The 20,160-nt window shown below is 36.2% G+C and overlaps 1 protein-coding gene across 2 annotated transcripts in view; it reads right to left on the bottom strand.

Moving 5' to 3' along the window:
• Positions 1 to 20,160, bottom strand: part of LOC110840052 (oxytocin receptor A) — a 186,246-nt gene that overhangs the window by 27,410 nt on the left and 138,676 nt on the right. For both annotated transcript variants that reach the window (XM_087348339.1, XM_087348341.1), the window contains one exon: positions 3,255 to 3,349. In XM_087348339.1, the coding sequence (XP_087204465.1) occupies positions 3,255 to 3,349 (95 nt within the window). The remainder of the gene's footprint in view (positions 1 to 3,254; positions 3,350 to 20,160) is intronic.

Below are 20,160 nucleotides of genomic sequence, written 5' to 3'. Positions count from 1 at the left end.
TATTTACGAGGTGCGATCGGAAAGTTTGTAGACTGTGTCAATAGAGGGCTAACCGGATGTAGTACGAGCTTCTGCCGCTAGGGGATGCGGCCTACATTCATAGTGAATCAGTGTGCCAGCCGGCATCATCGAATTAGCATTTGTTTCTTAGTTACGGGCGTTTTGGTAGTGCATTACACCGACCCTCCTGCGATTTCGGATGTAATCTGGCCTAGTATGGTTTGTGAGTTGGTTGTTATTTTTAATCTTAAACAAATATGACCTAAAATATGGTATTAAAGTGTTTGTGTTATTAAAATATAAAAATAGTACCAGTCCTAATCCCATTGCCATGATGTTGGGATTATTTCAAAGATGAGTTTTTAAGGGAATATGACATCTATATTTAAGAATTCTTCTCTGGTAAGCCATTTTGGAAATATAGAAAAGTTACGTGATTATTGTGCCACTAGGTTAAACAGACGATTTTTGGGTATGTTGTGAAATTGGTAGGGGAGTTAGAGATATTACCATTCATAGCTAACAAGGCCTGAGGTCATATGGCTCGTTGGGCAGAATAATGTTGTCCTTTTGTGTAGGGATAAATGGAATTTGAACATGAAGGGGGCAACATTGTTTGAATCAATTTATGAAAATATTTCAAGCATGTCTTCAGTACCACACAGGATTTCGAAGCCTGGCTAAATGTCATAATTTACATTAAACCTAATAAAATAATTTAAATTTTGGTGATAATATTAATATAACAATCTTACTTTGGATTGAAATATTATAAATTCTTAGCATTCTCCATCGATAAAGGGTATTACGAGACAAGATCAGAGGCTCAGAAGTTAAACCGGATTCTTAGAGATTGTCGTGGGAGCTGTGTGGTGTGGTGCTGAAATTGTTATTCATGTTAGTCACAACAAGGAAGTTTCAATGGAAATTTAAATTTTTGTTTTCGCGAACTCTTACAATTGACGGCTGTCTCAAAAACGTAAATCTAAATGAAAAAGTGAAAATGAAGCTGGACTGATTTACGAATGGCAATTCCACCTAGCCTAATAAAAGTGCGTAGGCACACGTATTGTGTTCTAAAGCTTTGAAATACAGTTCCATGGCCTCCACAACATTAACGAAATTTACATGCAAAGAAATTCCATTGCAAAGACAAACGAATAGGGTATTTTGAACTTAAATGCGATGAACCCAAGCACTCTCAGGCTAACGTCACTTTAAATCACTAAAAGAGAAAACAGAAATGTTTGTGTAAATCATGAAAAATATTGCTCATTGCGGTGATGTATATTAAACTGTCCAAAATCTTATTGTGCCTGGCGTAGAAGGCAGTTTCGTATGTGCTTAGTGATAGAAACTGTCCTCTAAAGAAGTTTATTATTTGAATTCTGCAGTTTCGAGAATAATCAAGAACATGAACTCTAATGAGATGGTAAAGTTGCGTCATATTGTGATATAATAAATATATTTTAAATCTTGTCCGTCTAATCACAATAAATTCTTATTAAATATTAAAATATTACAATAGTTAACATTTAAAATATTTAAAATATCAAATGATGTTCTTTATCGAAATATTCGATGGTCTAATGTAAATCGAATATTTCGATAAAGAACATCATTTGATATTTTAAATATTGTAAATGTTAATTATTGTAATATTTTAATATTTATTAAGAATTTATTGTGATTAGACGGACAAGATTTAATATATATGAACTCTAATGTCGAATGCGATTTAGTTAAACGGATTAAAAACATATATTTTCGCTATGCAAGCTGATGACGTCAGTAGACATATAGTGTAATATTCTAGCTGAAGAGGAAATGTATATGTGCATATATTAGACCAATCATTTAACCTACATGAAAATATATTTTTAACCCATTTGACTTGTCATAACTTTAAAAATTGAATGGAGACAATTTGTTTATGTTTGTAAGAATGACACAAGTTTGGCTGTTTGGAAATCGCGTGGTATAATTACACATGTTAAGATCATTGCACCAGAATTCAACAGTAACCAGGTCTAAGGTATGAAAAACGATTCCAAACTGACTGAAAATGATTTTATAAAAGGTTATGAAGATAGTGAACTTTACAAAAGAAGGATACAAAGATAAATAAACTGTATTCATATCTGCAAGAGACGCTATCAAAATTATCTCGGAACGTGGAAAATTAACTCGTCTTTAGTACAACAGACTTTTGGAGTACATCAATGGCAAATGCTCTGGTAGTGGGCAGAGAGACCACAGTCAATAACTGTATAACACAACGGCAGCTATTATATATTACTTTAAAAATATATTAAGATTATAATGGGATTGTTGGGGGTATTAAATAGTGTAGCATTAACGATAAACTTGAATACTAGACTAAGTTTCGCCAATGAAGAACATGCCTTGAAAAATTACGCAGTCGTTGAATGATTTTCTTAAAGAACTTTACATTCAGATGAGCGTTTAGGTTTATTCTTTCAACCAAAAATTACAAAACCTAAAAGCTACATTGAAAGAGTTTTTTCCCGCCTTTGGCAGAAGTATTTATGAAATCCGTTTAAAATTTTTCCTATAAAAATAAAAAAAATTTAGTAAAAGTTTATGAAAAAGTAACTTATACTTTAACAGACATAGGTTTCGAGGTGCATAACCAGACATTCCTCTGATTACCTGATGGACCTGCCTGAATGAGGAGTTTCCATGTATTTACAGTGCAGTTGTGAAGAATATACTCTCGGTTTCATCTAAATATCTGTGCAAAAACAGTAATTGCAAGATATGCAATGGATAAACAAAACAGATAATGGAATTACTACAGAACAAAACTTGAGGGACTCTCTTGCGGTCAGCAGACAGTCCCATCCGTTACAGTCGATTAGTAAAATATTAATTATGACCTAAAATATATTTTAGATTTAATTTATACTTGCATATAGTGGTTAATTTTAAAGCAAGTACTTAAAATGAAAGTTTTTGTCTCGAATGAAATTATCCAATTTTTTTTTTGTAACTCAAGAAAGCCATTACCGTGATATCGCGAGCTCAATTTGGAACGTACTTCTACCACAAAGCCTTATTGGAATTTCCATGTGTAATAAAGATAAATGAATATTAGGACTTATAATTCAATATGGATAAAAGCTGCGTCAAACTAAGGTGGAAATTTGACTCAGTGACCATTGAAGTGTTTTAAGTTTCTTGAAATAAATCTGTATAACGTTAATACGCGCTTCTCGTGATGGTACACTCACCACGTGACATACGTTCGCTCTCCCCAGGGCTTGACGAAGGTCGCCCAACAGTCGTAAACACCTGGTCCCACCTCCTGATACGAGAACACCACCACCTGTGAACACAAGGCAAGAAACAATATTGCACTCTGTATGCCTGAATTCGAATTTAATTAAATATGCATAAATAACTCTTATACACGGGGGTTGATTCCCTGCGAAGTAAAAAAAAACGCTTACAAATGGTAATCGTGTAATTGCCCGTAGAGGTTTTGAGTGAATGTACCACGAGACGTATTAATTTGTAGTCCTCGGAGGCAAAATGATGTGGTGAGTCAGTGAAACCACGCGTAATTCAGTGGACCTGTGAGGAAGATTTTACCGTCACCACTAATAGGATATTGATCCTTCTCGTGATACTGAAATAAAACAATAGATATGCAAAAACGATAACGGCAGAACCGCGTATAACGAGAACCACTGAGCAGAAAATGAAAAAAATTGATCATCGAATGAATTTTTTATATCCTGAAAAAGTTGAACTCCTATATAAAAAGGACGATTATATACGGGCCTGTATTTAATATACTACGACCATACATTAAGGATGATGGGATAAGTTGGGCATGTAGCACGTCTGGGAAAATGAGAAATACGTAAAGGATTCTGATCTGCAAATAAGAGAGTGTCAGGCCACTTGGCAAACCTGGGCGCCGATGGAGGGATATTTTATCAATTATTTATTATTTTATTTAGTGTTGTGTCTGACGACAGGTCCATATGAACAGGATCCTTCCATCCTTTTCTCGGACTGGGACCTGCTCATATACGTTCTTGGCAGATGATCCAGAAGTGGTTTGCCATTGCCTTCTTCTGTGTGTGAATGGATTAATTGTTGGGATGCCACGGAGGAAAACTCCGTGTTGCCTAGACCACGGCCTTGCCCAACACAAGTTATAAATTCGGGCACCGCCGGGAATCGAACCCGAGACCCCCAGGATTACAAGGCCAGCGTTCTAACCGCTAGACCACTGTGGCGGTCTCATTGTATCAATGATGGGACCTTAAAAAAATACAGTGTATTCAGGCTGAATTCATGTGGCACAAGACCTTTGGAATCAAGATAATGAATCCTTGGGGTCCATAAACAGCGGTGTATTCTTAATACTAACTCTTCACCGAACGTTGTGATCGAGTGGTTATCGTATTCTGGAGGTCCCTTGCCTAAATATCGGCCTAGTATTTTGTATGAGAGTTTTGTGGTGTTACTCAGTCCTTCCAGGCTCAGTAGTTTAAATTATATCTACGACTTAATACTCTTTCCAGTTGATTTGTCCTCTCAGTCGATATAGTCCGATCTAATGACAGTGTCTATAAATAAACCACAAATAAGAAGGAAAATCTCTGGACTATGGATTTGTTACATAGTATCGTTTAAATGGCCTTTAGTTACTAAGGTTATGAGTACGTGGCAGGTGGATTTTACGAGCGATATCAGACGTGACAGCACAAAACCTAACTGGCTCTGTTAGATTTATTGAATTATTAACTTGTGTTTAATTTAACTACGCTTAAATAACTCAGACTGTCGGCGTTGAATCAAAGTTTCAGCTCTGGATCTGCGGAATAAGAACCAGTCGACGGTGAAGAGTAGTTGGGTAAATGAAGTCAGTTTTTTTGGAAGGACCGCAGATATTATCTTAACTCACATTAAATATAATGTATGTAAAACGTACCAATAAATTACATTTGCATCCTGAACTGTATTTGCCGTAATGTGGACATTGGTTTACCATAAAGCCTCGTGAGCAGTTTAGAGGGCAAAAGATTTCCAAAGTTCACGCACGGGAGAGGCGTACAGAGAGCGGTTAAATCAACAGCTCTGATAGTCAGCGTTATGGCACAGTGGATCGTAAAATGGCGTGGCAAGTGTTCGAAGGTTTCTGTCTGCAGGAGGAACCGAACAGTATACAATTCCAGTTACAAGATTGGAGAAATGCAGGTTATCGCCTTCAAGGGTGTTAAGATAAATCTCCATAATTTTAATATTTTAATATTTTTTCCGTCAAATCACAATTTTTAATAAGATAATAAAATATAAAATATTTAAAATATCATTTCACGTTCCGCATCGAATGATCGATTTACAAATTGGAACGTTCTCTTACGACATGTTTCGGTTATATTTAACCGTCCTCACGTATAAATTAGATTGGTAAATTTAAAACTCGAATTACAATCATTTACAATGTTATGCAGTTTATTGAAATGTTCTTATCAGATTACTCTTATATATTAGAACGAAGGTATTGTTTTTTATATATGGCGTGGTTCATCTGATGTTCAATATTAGTCTGTAAAGCAATGGTTTAAATAAAACATTAATAAATATGGAGTAATATAGAAAACAAAATGATGGAAGTAAATAAATAGTAGAATGTATAAGTAAAATAATTCTATCAACAGTGGAGAAGGAAGACGTAATGTACCGAATCAAACCTAGCATTTTCAAGCTTACGAGTTTTAATAATATGACATGGATGCTGCATCTCTTGGAGTCTTTCAATATATAGAAAGAACGTATTACTTAAATGCACGTGTAACATTAACGGTAAGGACTGAACGTCAGAGGAACAGAAACGTGCGCTCCATGAGGTCTTATCAGAACGCTTTGTTGATAGTCAGGATTTATTGCAAAAATGGGAAATGTAGGATATCATTGAATAAATCTTCCAGAAAGACCACATAAAAACAGAATCAACGGAAGTTTGCTACTGCGTAATAAATATCACGTAGGACAACATCAGCAGATGGATTTTTTTACTGCTCACTAAGCACTGACATTAAAGACTAAGACTGTAATAAACTGACTTAGTATAGTGGACAATTAAGCGCTTCTTATATGACGGCTATAAGCAATTTCCGGGGATCCATATTATGGAACATTCCTTGAATGTTTGAGTACAATGTATACAAATTACTTGGAAGTAAGTTGGATCCATTCGAGTGGGCCTGTCCTGTCACATCGCCGTTTATTCTGAAACAGTTTAATGAAGATTATACGCGTGTTATGAAAACGGAAATTACGTCGCTAACTACTGAACTGGAGCTACAGTGTAATTAAGACCGTCACGTATGTAGTCCTTTAAGCAGGACGAATATCGTATATGGCACATTAGCTAATAGATCTGTTAAATGTGAATACGTCAGTTCATTATCATTGTTAAAGTATTTTAAGTTTAGACGTACAGTGCCGCCATGTGGATTATTTTCTATTCACACAGTTTCTGCAAACACGTGTACTTATAAAATGTGTATTCTTTTCTAGCTGTTATGGATTAGTCGTGTTGTCCGTTTCATTTTAGAGCTATATTGAAATTATAAAACCTTGATCTTCAGATATTAGACAGGACTTCTTGGACGAAGGGTCAGTAATAATCATGTTAATAAATAATCAAGTTAGAATATATACTCGTAAAGTAACAAATCTGACAAGTTTGGCCCATTACGAAAATAGTTACGTTTTCTACAACTTTTTTCAAAACGTTTTCCTTCGGTAAATATTACACAAGTTACTCTAAAGATGAAGATTTCCGTCTTCTGGGTTGTTGCGCTGTGTAGTCTGGTCGATGTTAACCAACGTTTCAGAGGTCATACTGCCTCCATCATCAGGACGGAGGCAGTATGACCTCTGAAACGTTGGTTAACATCGACCAGACTACACAGCGCAACAACCCAGAAGACAGAAATCTTCATACTCTGATGACGGAGGCAGTATGACCTCTGAAACGTTGGTAAACATCGACCAGACGACACAGCGCAACAACCCAGAAGACAGAAATCTTCATACTCTGATGACGGAGGCAGTATGACCTCTGAAACGTCGGTTAACATCGACCAGACTACACAGCGCAACAACCCAGAAGACAGAAATCTTCATACTCTGATGACGGAGGCAGTATGACCTCTGAAACGTTGGTTAACATCGACCAGACTACACAGCGCAACAACCCAGAAGACAGAAATCTTCATACTCATCGCCCTGATGATGGAGGCAGTATGACCTCTGAAACGTTGGTAAACATCGACCAGACTACACAGCGCAACAACCCAGAAGACAGAAATCTTCATACTCATCGCCCTGATGATGGAGGCAGTATGACCTCTGAAACGTTGGTAAACATCGACCAGACTACACAGCGCAACAACCCAGAAGACAGAAATCTTCAGACTCTGATGATGGAGGCAGTATGACCTCTGAAACGTCGGTTAACATCGACCAGACTACACAGCGCAACAACCCAGAAGACGGAAATCTTCATACTCACCGCTGTGAGAACCTCAAGTCTTACATACTCTAAAGATGTTCGTAAAAATCCATGGAAGTCTTCCTGTAATGGGTTATATTATTTAATAAGGCGATTAAACTCTGGGATTTGCATCATATTGCAAAGAGAAATCTTAGTTATGTTATTTTGTCAAGCTTTAACCAAAATTGGAATGTGTCAAAACGTTTTAATAAACGAAATTCCGTTCAGAGGTTCTCGAGTTGTTACATGATGACAGATGGACAGACAGACAAATATGGTGAAGCTAATAGGCAAGTTTTCTCAATGTTTCGTTCTCACATTGCATCCACTGGCTCAAGAAATCAAAAATTCTGGCAGTACAACACAAATGACGTATTTGATGAGAACGAACGTTCAGAAACGGGTTTGCTTCGCCTTGCATTTGAGGCAACTTCTCTGTCGCTGCTACAAGGCGGGGTGGTATCACACAGGCGTACACGTGTTACGTTACACATCTGGACAATACTGTTATAAAGTATGAATAGTGGTCAACTGTTGCTCGTTGTATCGTTAGCCAGAAAAGATAAGTTTCGGAGGAGCATGCTATCTTCGTCTTCAAGGTTGAAGTTGATTTTATACGGCCAAAATACTACACGGCATATAAATCCAAGAAGCCACAATCCTTAAAACTATCAAGTTCTATAGAGAGACACAAACAACAGAGTTGGATGAAGGAAAATGCTATTAAATACAAGGTCGTCAATGATATTTTTTCGTGGTATCCGTGCATTAGAAAGACCTTCATATCGAATTACTCGTTTATAAGATACTAAGTCAATATTAAGACGATAAAATCAAGGATGATTCAATGAGCTTGGGCATGTAGCGTACATGAACGTGATGGGGAATCCTAGGAAAAGTTTAGCTGAAGGGCTTGAAAGTAAGATACAATTTCGAAGACCTAGTAGATAGTAGTTGACTTTTAAAATCGATCTTCGGGGAAATTTCGTAAGTGCGTTTGTATTAGGTTTATCTTGTTTAAAATGGGGCGGACTGCTGTGAACACAACATTGGACCTTGTTTTTTTTTTTGTGAAAAGAGTGGGATTCCTGTTTAAGCAGCTGAGCGTACTATGACATTTTCAAGAAGGACTCTGTTTCATGAAGTATGATTATTTATTCAATGTTTACATGTAGCTACCACCTTTATATGTAGAACTAACTTTTCTGAGTGGACATATTCAATTGAGATGTTAAGCTGGTGTTCAGGCTTGTCACTGAGGAAAGCGTTGGTGTGCCTTGCAGGGGAAAACTGCACATGATTTACTTGTTATAATATAAATAATACAGATTATTAATTCTACAGAGTTTCAAATCCCGAGTATTTTTTGCTATGATGAATACGAGCTGGGATCATTGATGTGTATTTAAGCGATCATTTTAATCTCCTCGTGTGCATCACGCAACACGCAGGTATTCATAAAGAACTGCACATCAAGGATTAATTAAATGCCTAGAGTCATCTTGGAAAGCTAATAGTAGTCCAGCTGGTGAAGAAATATCATGCCTATTAAGAAATCCGAATTTTTCCCCTCGGAGACACCGTTTCGAGCCCAGGGCAGACCCGGCAGTCTGTGTGGAATTTCTGGTAAACAAAATGTCACTTTGATAGACGTTTCTCCGAGTTATTCTGTATTCACTACAAATGCCATTTTATCGTTGTTCCATATTTAGTCATGTATCGCTCCATTGATCTAGCTCGTCTCCCCAAGTCGAATTGTTACGGTGCAATATTTAATAAGATTATTTCTAGAAATCCTTCCGGTGGACTAATCAATTTAATCTGATGAACTTCCAAACTTATATTTTCACGAGGTCATTGTTTAAGATATAATAATGCGACTTTTGCTGTAAAATTTTAAAGTAATATTTGCTTCTTTTCTGATATATTCATTTCAATATGTCTTATCTATGCACACTTCTCTCAAAATAAACATCTCTTTACCAACGTATCTGAATGTTTGTATCTGACTATATTTTATCACGTTATCCAATATTTATTGTTCTCTGCTTAGGTCGTTCCAAAGAATCTATCCAAAGGCTAAGATACTGTAAAACAATACTGCTTATTTCATTTTTTTACGGCGAGTGATTGGTAGCATTCTGTCAAAATATAACCTGGATTTCCAATCCCCTTTCGGCTGTCCACAACTTCTTATTCAGTATATTACCTACAAAATGTCACTTGGAATATGAAATTTATGTTTCGCTTTTCTTCGTTTATTCTTTGGTCCAGGGGCAACATTACCTTTAAAACTTACAAGTTATGTCTCTCTGTCTCTAAAATGTCACCTAATGTCTTCTTGTACATTTTATAGTTAATGAAAATCTGTAAGATCGATTTCTGTATTGACTTTAAAATATTTCCTGTATCATCATTTATAAATAAGTTCTGACTTAAGGTAATGTGTAGTTTTAAAACTGAAGTTTAAATTCATAAACCACAACAAAGGCGGCGGGCGACTAACGTACTCAATTTTGCACACCCATGCTCTGGAGAATAGTTTGTCGGTGTAGTTTAGTTCTGTCTTGTCACCCACTCTTACACCGGAATAAGGGTTCAGGAATTATGGCCATAATGTTAAAGGTATTCCGTTGCCTTGTACAAACAACAGCGGAGGCACGTGCTCTAATTTTGAACACGCTTGTTTTCCGAATACCTTCCTTGCGATTTCCATGTTAAGTGGAACTTTCGCCACCTTGGCAAGGCGCGTGGATGAACTTGCGGTTTGAAACGACGACCCTCAGATATAAAGCAATCCATCGTGAACAGCCGATGTGATTGGTCGTCTTGTTCTGAGACTGGGCCGGAGTGAACGATATGCGGCATACGCAGCTTAGAACCTCGGTGTTGGGAAGATGTTTCTGGATTAGTCTAACAAACTGAAAATAATGATATTAAAGAAACAGATTTAAGGTTGTAGACTGGATTATAATTTGACTCGCAATCAGGACCAGTGGCGACTCTCGTGAAAACCGTAACAAACTTCCGGGTTCCAGAGTATATAGAAAAATCTTTTGATTAGCTGAGCAACTAATTAACTTCTGAAGAAGGATTCTGCTTCTTTGCGGATTCGCACACAACATTGAAGTTTTTATTTATTACAGACACGTATATATATATATATATATTTAGGAACAACATTGCATTACTAAAGCGCTAATCACTCTTTCTACATGCCCTGTACGAAGTTAATCCAGATTCATACAACAACTTCGAAGTTGAAATTTCAGTTTTAACGAACACTGTCTATGATTACTATCTGGTAAATTGTGATTAGGTTAAACTAAAAGCTGACTGACTCCATTAAGGAGATTCATTCGTAAGAACATCAGGTACTGAATGAAATTCACTGTCTTTTGTAAAACCGGAGTTTACAGGTGCCCTCCAGTGGTCTCTATACCGAGTCATTTTCCCTGAGATAAATTTTAATTTTATCAATACCTTACTCCTACGTATTCTGAATGACATCTTTCTCTGTAGTTATACAATCAAAATTTTATACGCATTTCTTATCTCCCCCATGCACTACCTACCCCGCCCATGTCACTCTGGGTTCAGGTACGTTACCTTATTTTAAATTCACTTGGGTCATCGTATTTCAATTTAAGTGTGCATCATAAACCTTGCTCCTCTTTCATAAATATTGTTTGCAAATTATTTATTTCATTTGAAATTTCCTTCAACCTGTTTACCATCCTTCCTCTTCAAATACGACTGACATTGATCATCGTCGGGACGCATGAACTGAATCAGTAAGGATAATTAAAGGCCTTTCGCGTTTTAAAATATAACGACAGATAACGTTATTCATATCAGAACACAACAGGCCGCAACTATAATGCTTATTTTATAACATTTTTGTTTGTATTGTAACAAAAGTTTCAATTTATAAGTTTTTATTAAAAAAAAATAAACCTAAGAAGCTTGAAGGCTGTCCATACTTAGTACTATTGTCTCTTTGCAAAGAGTTATCTTCCTACAATCACACACTTCAACTCCGAACATGTTACGTGACTTGTTAGTGGAAAGAAATTTCTTGTAACATTTCTGGACAGCTCAATTTGGGCTTTTATCTGTCAACTTGTCAACAAGAATAAGAATAATAAAAATAACGGGGATGACAGTTTGGAAAGTTTTATTCGGAGTAACTGTGGGCTGAATATGAGCACAAACGAGGAATCAGGTGAGACGAATAGGAAGGTTTATACATAACGTGCCGAACCTGCGATACCACTTAATAACTTGTTTCTAGTAAATATATAAGTCTAATCAGTATAAGGGTGCTTCAGTCAAGAAATATACTTTGTAGGGCAGAAAGGAAACCAGGGATCTGAAGTTTTCGTGGTGGTGAGGACGGCGATTACGTTCTCCTGGGCTGTAGAGCCATCTACACTGAGGATGCTAGCGCTCCTTTCTGATCACAGTAAACAAGGCGTACTTCCATAACTTGATTTCACATTCCGGTATATATTTCCAACTATTTCTTCGAGATGTAACTGTGGGCAATTACCCAGAATTCCAGGATTTCCATGTTACGTAACATTCAAGACTAAATTACAATTGATGGAAATTAAGTAGAACATTGAAATGAGTATGGTCTTTTAATAAATTTAAAGTCTTACATGTTTCTTCATTTATTGCTTAGAGATGAAGGAATTTAAACATTCAGAAATAACATTTAGAACTATGAAAGTATGTAGCCACTTGGTAGGACTCCTTGGACGGGGATCGGCCCGTCGCAAGGCCTCGACCTGTACACAGGACAGCACAACACAGAGAGACGCGGACAAACATCCATGCCTTGAGTGGGATTCGAACTCACATCTCAGCATTCCAACAGCTCAAGACCGTTCACGCCTAAATTATTCTGTTGGTGATGATGAATCATCATTATCAGCTCTGACGATTTGTGAATGCTGATTCTAACACTGCTTCAACAGGCCTTAATAAAATTTGATCACTTTTTCAGGTCTTGGTGCATCTTACAGGAGATCCTTGAATTTGCTTGTAATTTGAAAATTTTGTTGTGTATTACCACCTATGACTTTAATCTAAGATTTAATATTTTAGTAGGATTAAGCTGGCAATGGACTGTCTAGAGGCAATGTACGTATGCGCTAGCTTGTTCTATAATTTAGTAATTTCATCTAACCCGTTCCTGCAAGTTTTTAAACTAACCTGAGAAGCTTTAATCAAGTTGTAATTCTCTAAAGTACTCTGCTCTGACTTCAGCCAGTCTATGAAGTAGACAACATTTTGATCTCCACAGAATGACTACTAGACTTGTTCCCACTCTTAAAAATTGCAAAATTTCATGAAACACCCGATGGAAATCTTTACTTTTCATCTCCCCATAATTTTGTTTTTGAAGCTTGATTAAAAAGCCAGTTTTATGTTATTTACAAAACCCATTTTACTTCTAGAGTGAGCTACAATTACTAACTCTTAAACCCCCAGAGAGTTTATTTAGTTACGTCGAAAATTCACTCTAGCAATCGATTCTTCTTTTAGCAATCACCAATTTTAATCCATGATTCGCCTAAATAATGGATCGCCTCTCTGTCCGATGCTGCTCCGAGGTTATTTCTGATTCACAACACACGAACAATTTTGACGGAGGAAACTATTTTATGAACAATTAAATTACAGGTCAGTCAGCTGTTCGTTTGAAATCAGGAGGATACCTATCATAAATTTACCAGTTTTTGGGGTTTGAGTTGCTAAAGTAAGAGCTATAACATTTTCTCGTAATGGTGATTTAAAAAATTAATTAGATAAACTGTTAACTTATTTATTATTTATTTATTTAGTGTTCTGTGTGACGACAGGTCCATATGAACAGGATCCTTCGATCCTTTTCTCGGACTGGGACCTGTTCATATACGTTCTTGGCAGATGATCCAGAAGTGGTTTGCCATTGCCTTCTTCTGTGTGTGAATGGAGTAATTGTTGGGATGCCACGGAGGAAAACTCCGTGTTGCCTAGACCACGGCCTTGCCCAACACAAGTTATAAATTCGAACCCGAGACCCCAGGATTACAAGGCCAGCGTTCTAACCGCTAGACCACCTCATCTTATTATTATTTAGTGTTCTGTCTGACGACAGGTCCATATGAACAGGATCCTTCCATCCTTTTCTCGGACTGGGACCTGTTCATACACGTTCTTGGCAGATGATCCAGAAGTGGTTTGCCATTGCCTTCTTCTGTGTGTGAATGGAGTAATTGTTGGGATGCCACGGAGGAAAACTCCGTGTTGCCTAGACCACGGCCTTGCCCAACACAAGTTATAAATCCGGGCACCGCCGGGAATCGAACCCAAGACCCCCCAGGATTACACGGCCAGCGTTCTAACCGCTAGACCACCGTGGCTATAAACTGTTAACTATAGTCCTACAATTCATTGTTTCGATTTATTAACTTATTTAAAAACTACCATCATGCATGTAATATAAATGCATATGATCTTTACCTCAATTGCGCCTTTCCACTGCTTAGGTTAAGGACCCCGTGGTCGCCTCATGGAGGTTCATACGGTCATTTCATCACTACTTTCTCCGTTGTGTACACATGTAGTCTATTGTTACCGTAAATAGAGTATCCCTACTTCAGATGGAAATGGGGTTTATATCTCTGGAGGGGGAGTGCGATGCGTCAGACCATGACGGCACCTTGGTGACACGCCCAGGGTACATGGTGTGGGACGTCCAGCTAGCTCTCCCTTCACTTTGAAACTACGTTGTATCTGCACTGGACCAGATGTTGCAATGGGACAGGGCACAGTTATCTTATGCGACGCTGTTTGAGAATGGCTGTCAACTACTTTACAGCTGCATTAAGATGTACGAACTCATTAGTGAGGAATTTTCGTTGATGTACACAAATATTCACAATTCTCTTAACTGTGGCTACTTTAGACCCATTAATATAAGGGAATGATTATTTATTATCTTGAAGAAAAACCTAATTTTTTTAAATTCTGTGAGTATGGTGCAAATGACGTGTTTATTTCTAAACCACAAAATAAAGATTTAAAATAAGAGAGAAAGGAAAATGATATTTTAATTGTGGGAAATCAACAAAGTCTTGATGGTTTTTCCTGAGTGACCTCGCAGTGTAAGTAAAATATTTTTATATTCAAAATGATGAGTTAATTCCCCTTAATATATTTTCCCGTGGAAAATATTATTTTGGATTTCTGTGTTGCTTGTATTTTACGGTGAAATTCTATTGTTTTTTGCACAAATTCCTTTTCTCATTAACAATAAAGGCGTTTGCCTTTTAAATGAAAATTTTTACACAGGGCACTTAAAAACTGACTCTGAATCAAAACAGAAATTTTAATAAAAGCTGTTTTTTGAAAAGAGGGAAACCTCATAGAGCAGAGCCCTATTTTGAATTTAATAGTCGATTATGTGAACAAAAAACTTCATGACTGTAAGAAAATACGAAATTTTAATACATGCTGTGTTCACAACAGACAACCACTAAGCCCGACACTGATCTAGATGACTCCAATACAGAATTTTACGTCATGTGTAAGAATTAAGATCCCGCTTAATATTATTATCCCATCTAAATTCTTTCTCCTAAGGATTTAGTTTGAATTATGAATTAGTCCTGAGTTCTGTTGACGAGACCTGAACGGAATGAAGACGATATTGAATATTTCGGAGTGTGTAAAAAACTACACAACGCTCACAGGTTTGTCTATATTTAAAATCTGTATGGGTCTAAATACTTAAATTTGAAATTTAAATTGTACACTCCGATGTGTTTCAGAAGGAACGGTAATTCTATCACAGCAAAACACTTTCTACAAAAAAGCCATATGAACAAATAAAGGGTCCAGGAACATTTATTACAAGTTTGCCTAAACATTCCGTGAATAGATTATATTCTATTTTTTATTTAATTTGGTGCGGTATTGCTACAAATTTTTTTGATTTTTCAACTCATTCTTTACTTTCAAATTAGAGTGAAAAACACGAAAAACCATACTTCAGTCTTTATTTTCCATAATTTTCAGATCCTATTTTATTTTATTAAATTGTACGAAATAATTTTGAAGACGGGGCCCATAGAAAGGCTGAAAGGGAGGGGATTAATCGTACCTGAAATGCTATGAAACACTGCACTAGAGTATATAATTTTAAATTTGAACATAAGACATACGTACTCACATAAGAATACTATAAATATTATCTAATCTAATTCACTCACTCTAATGAACAATTTGACACTAGCATGCCTGAAGAATATTAGGTGACACGTGTCAGAGGTCTTAGCATGTAGTTATTAATAAATAAATAAATATATATGTAAGTTAAAACACAGAATATACCTAATATGAATATAAGTGAAACATAACGTGAATCAGTGACATGTATCAGGATAAGTAATATTAAATGAAGGTCTTCTGGATTTTGACAATGTTTCGGAAGAAAGTATCCACTTCATCTTCGCGGTTGGAGTTGGTAATCACATATAAGACTAGACGACATCACAGTTAAAAATAAATTTTTACTGCCATATGAATCTCAAATCTTGCAACTAATAATATTAAGGTCGAATGGTATAAACGTTCGGATGTCAAAATTGATCAAGCGTATGCCAACAGTTGTAAAGCCATATCAAATGATTTCTATCGTATGCGCTGCATAGTTTATTTTGAATTCCGCGTTCTCCCAATCCGAATGTCAAGACTGTAGGTTTTGTGACAATCTCGCTGTTCTACTGTATAGCGTGCCACTGAACACGAGATTTCGTAGTAACAAAAGAAATATTTTTGTTCTCAAACAATACGAATTCTTTTCCTTAAACATAGAGTGAAGTGTGATATTAGGGCAGAATTTTCGCCGGTTTTCATTTATGTTTCTGAATTGATTATTTTTTTTATATTTTTTCATAAAATTGTTCGTCCAAACTTATTAAATATGACATATTTTAACACTGATTAATTTAGGAATAGGCCTTTATTCCATTGACCTGATACTGTTTATCTAAATTATAATAAATGTAATTTTATTTCGACTATCAATCGATATTTAATTCTATATCGACACAGAAAACCTTGGTCAGTTCAGGTCTATTTAAATTGTTCAAGTGAGTAATTAAAACTCATTCTTAATCAATGTATTCCCCGGTTTATTTACTTTACATGTTTTCGTTATTAGATATAAATTACACTGAAAAACCGCTTTTCAAATTAAACGTTTTAATTTGTTTATTTAACAAGACCGGAGAAATGTAATCTTTTGAGCACACAGAAGTTTCAAGCCGTTTGTTTGCGCCACGGATTGCTCAGCGTTATCTCCTTAAACGTGTATGAGAATAGCAATTAATAATTAAAGCAACTTCACATTTTCTCCACGTTCGAATTATTTTTCGTCTTAATCTGTAGGAGGGATCCAGTCCTGGTGTTTAATTCTGTTGTACATTACATTCACCCACTGTCTTACTCAAACACTCGGAAGAACATCCCATTGCTGTTTCGTATTCGAGAAGTCCCGAGTTCAACTCTCGGCTAGAAGACCGGCTGTCATATTTTAGATTAATCGTGGTTTTCCTCGGTCCCTCTAAGCAAATGCCGGGCTAGTGCCTTAAATTAAGTCACGACCACTTACATATATATAATTCCACTGATTATTTTATCATTTGGGGCTATAATCTATGAGGTGTGACGACACCGATAAATGATCCATAAATAATGAATATTATTAAGATTTTGTTTCAAAATACTTGACGTTGCATAGGCTGTACCTTGTATAAGGTGTAATTAATATTAATAACAGAAAAAGTAATAATGTGAGAAATAATTTTAATTAGTAAAGAAATTAATTAGTAAAATTATATCTTTTGTAATGCCATGTCACGGATTTGAAGAAGCAAAGTTTCTATTTAATGTAATCTCAGTCTGAGTCTAGAATTTTATGTCTGAGCAATTAAACAACCAATTTACTGTCGTCATTAAATAGTTAGTGGATCTGTAGGAGGATGATAACATGCAACTCGATTTCTACTGAATGTGGAAAAGGGACAAGCCAGACTTAACAACATTACGTAGGAAGATGACTGTCTTCTGGGATGCTGCTCCATATAGTCTGGTAGAGTCTTACCGATGCTTCAGAGGTGTTTGGTGCTTCCATCATCAGAGCGATAAGTTAAAAAAAAAATCAAAATGTAAGTTAGGCATCTATGTTTATAAAAGGTGAGATTTCAGGTTCCCACAGAGATCACTATGCAGATATTCTGAGGCATTGTGCTATGTAGTCTTGTAGATATGGCAGAAGAACTAGGCACTTCCATCATCAGGGCTATGTCCTTTTCGACGTCGAGAGTAGATGCTGTTAGAAAGTCACCAATTTTACAGGGTGTATCATTTAAAACGCAACCCCCAATACAATCACGTAATCCGGTAAATATTAAATCAGAAGCGCATCGATTTCATGTCAGACTCTCCTGACCTGTCACGTGACACTCGACTCAAGGTTACTCTGGTTACTAGGCCATATGTTAAATAGCATTAACCTATATGAATTACAGGTTTCGTTAATCATAGACTAGTCGATTACGTTATATGAAGTGTGATGTCATTTGTCGATTAGAATTTGATTAGTGACGGATTTGATTATAGCCTAGGGAAATATATACTGAATAACGTTTTTGTAAAGTTGTTCTCAATCGCTCTAAACTAATGAAAGGTAATCTTGCTGTTTTATTGTGCTTAAAATAGTTATGGATCGCTGTTAACGATCTGGACATTTTTAATTTAAAGGAAAATTTGTATTTTATTTAAAGAAATATGTAACATTCACTGAATGACGCGATTATTATTTTATGTTAAATGTTATGATTAAAACAAATATTATTGTATACCAGTTCTTAATTTAGGTTTACCTTAACCTTTCATTGTCTCTTCTATAACTATCCTTCCTCACTACTTTTATCTTCTTTGTTCTTGCAGAAAGAGATAGTTATATCCCGAACTAGAGTCAGTGGGGAACAAGGATCACCTCAGGGTTGACGTGGTAATTTTGATGTATATCAATAAATACAGGAACAACAAATTTAAGAAACCGAATAATTTTACTTTTTAATTTACAGAAAATCTTGTACACTGTTTCCCTGACTGGTAGTAAAGTTTGGGTTACTGTCTGAAAGCCCGCTGTCGACTCTGTCCACTTGAGTACTGCCATGTGTTTTGACCTGCAGACCAGATCCCTTGCTGGCGAGGGAACCTCCACATATGGCTTGCTAGCGGGGGGGCCTTCACCCCTGATCTTCCGGCCAGTTGAAACTTAAAGTCAAACAGTTACAGGGGTTCTGGACTGGTATACTTCCTTACTTGGGTTTGCCAATTTCTTAAGTACACATCTTCGTACTTAATGAGTTGTTAATCATACCAGTATCCTTCCTTAAATTAATCTTGTCCATTAATTAATTAGTAAATGTTTATTAATTAACGTCTTACTTCAGCGTTGGATTAAATAGTTCTAACTATAAGCACACTAAAGAATGTCAGAAGCACGCTTCACTTAGCTTCGAAGCTGATAGAGTAATCCCTCTCCTAGTTTACGAAGTAGAGATCAACGCCTACAGAGAATCGAGTAATTAATTACAAATGTTAAACCACACCTCGCGTGTCTGAAAACTTTCACGTTACGTTGCATTGTGTTTGGGTTCCCGTTTGATGGGTTTTGAAACATCTGTTTTCTATTGTCATAAACTTATACTGAAAGATATGCTTTTACATAATTAAAAAAAAAATTATTTCCACCTATTAGTGAAGACGTTTTTAATTCAATAGGCACCACCCATATAACCCTTGGTTTTGTCAGTTTTCCTCCCAAATGATTGGTATATTGTATTAATACATCAGTACAATACGTTAATAGCTTTCATTCATTTCTATTCAGATGTTAAATTATTCTACCAAGTTTTTCATTTATATTGAATAAGTAATTTTCAATATCTTTGACGAATATTCTACAATTAAAATTCCGATCACAATATATTGGTGGTAATTTAACCACTGCGCACAATTAAAATTCATCCGCCAACCTGCAGCCTCGCCATAACTTAAAAAGACATGTTCAGAAATTTCTAAATCACTGCACATGGGGAAGAATCCTTTTATAACTCTACGTCTGTAACATTTCTGTTTCGCTGCTACTAATCTGAACCGAACTTCTTTCCTGCTGCAGAATTTAAAGTATTCTTGTCTGTCCCCCAGACTTATTTGACATTGGAATTAAAGCGAGTTTTACCCAGAGCCATCACTTACTCTGTTTCGGCTGTGGTACGAGTTTTCTGTGTTGGATAGCTGTTTACTTTTGGGCTTGGCTCAACTAATCTACCACGATTCTCCGAGTTCCCAGTTCACTCACACTCGTTCTGGATAGTACTCGAATTACTGTCCTGTTTTGTGTCGAATAATCTTCGATATCTCACTGGTATAAAAGTCTGAGATCATTTTATTTCGATTTTCGTATTCTGTTTAAAGTATCTCGACTTCTATATCTCACCCATCTGGTTGCTCTCTACAAGCTAACCTTTTTTTCTAAGCGCCCTGTA

The sequence above is a fragment of the Zootermopsis nevadensis genome, unplaced genomic scaffold (assembly GCF_977971745.1).
Source record: "Zootermopsis nevadensis isolate Lab colony 2312 unplaced genomic scaffold, Znev_1.0 Znev_ptg000013l, whole genome shotgun sequence".
Classification (NCBI taxonomy): domain Eukaryota; kingdom Metazoa; phylum Arthropoda; class Insecta; order Blattodea; family Termopsidae; genus Zootermopsis; species Zootermopsis nevadensis.
The sequence above is the reverse complement of the archived record's forward strand: the minus strand, read 5'-3'. Positions and strand labels throughout refer to the sequence as shown.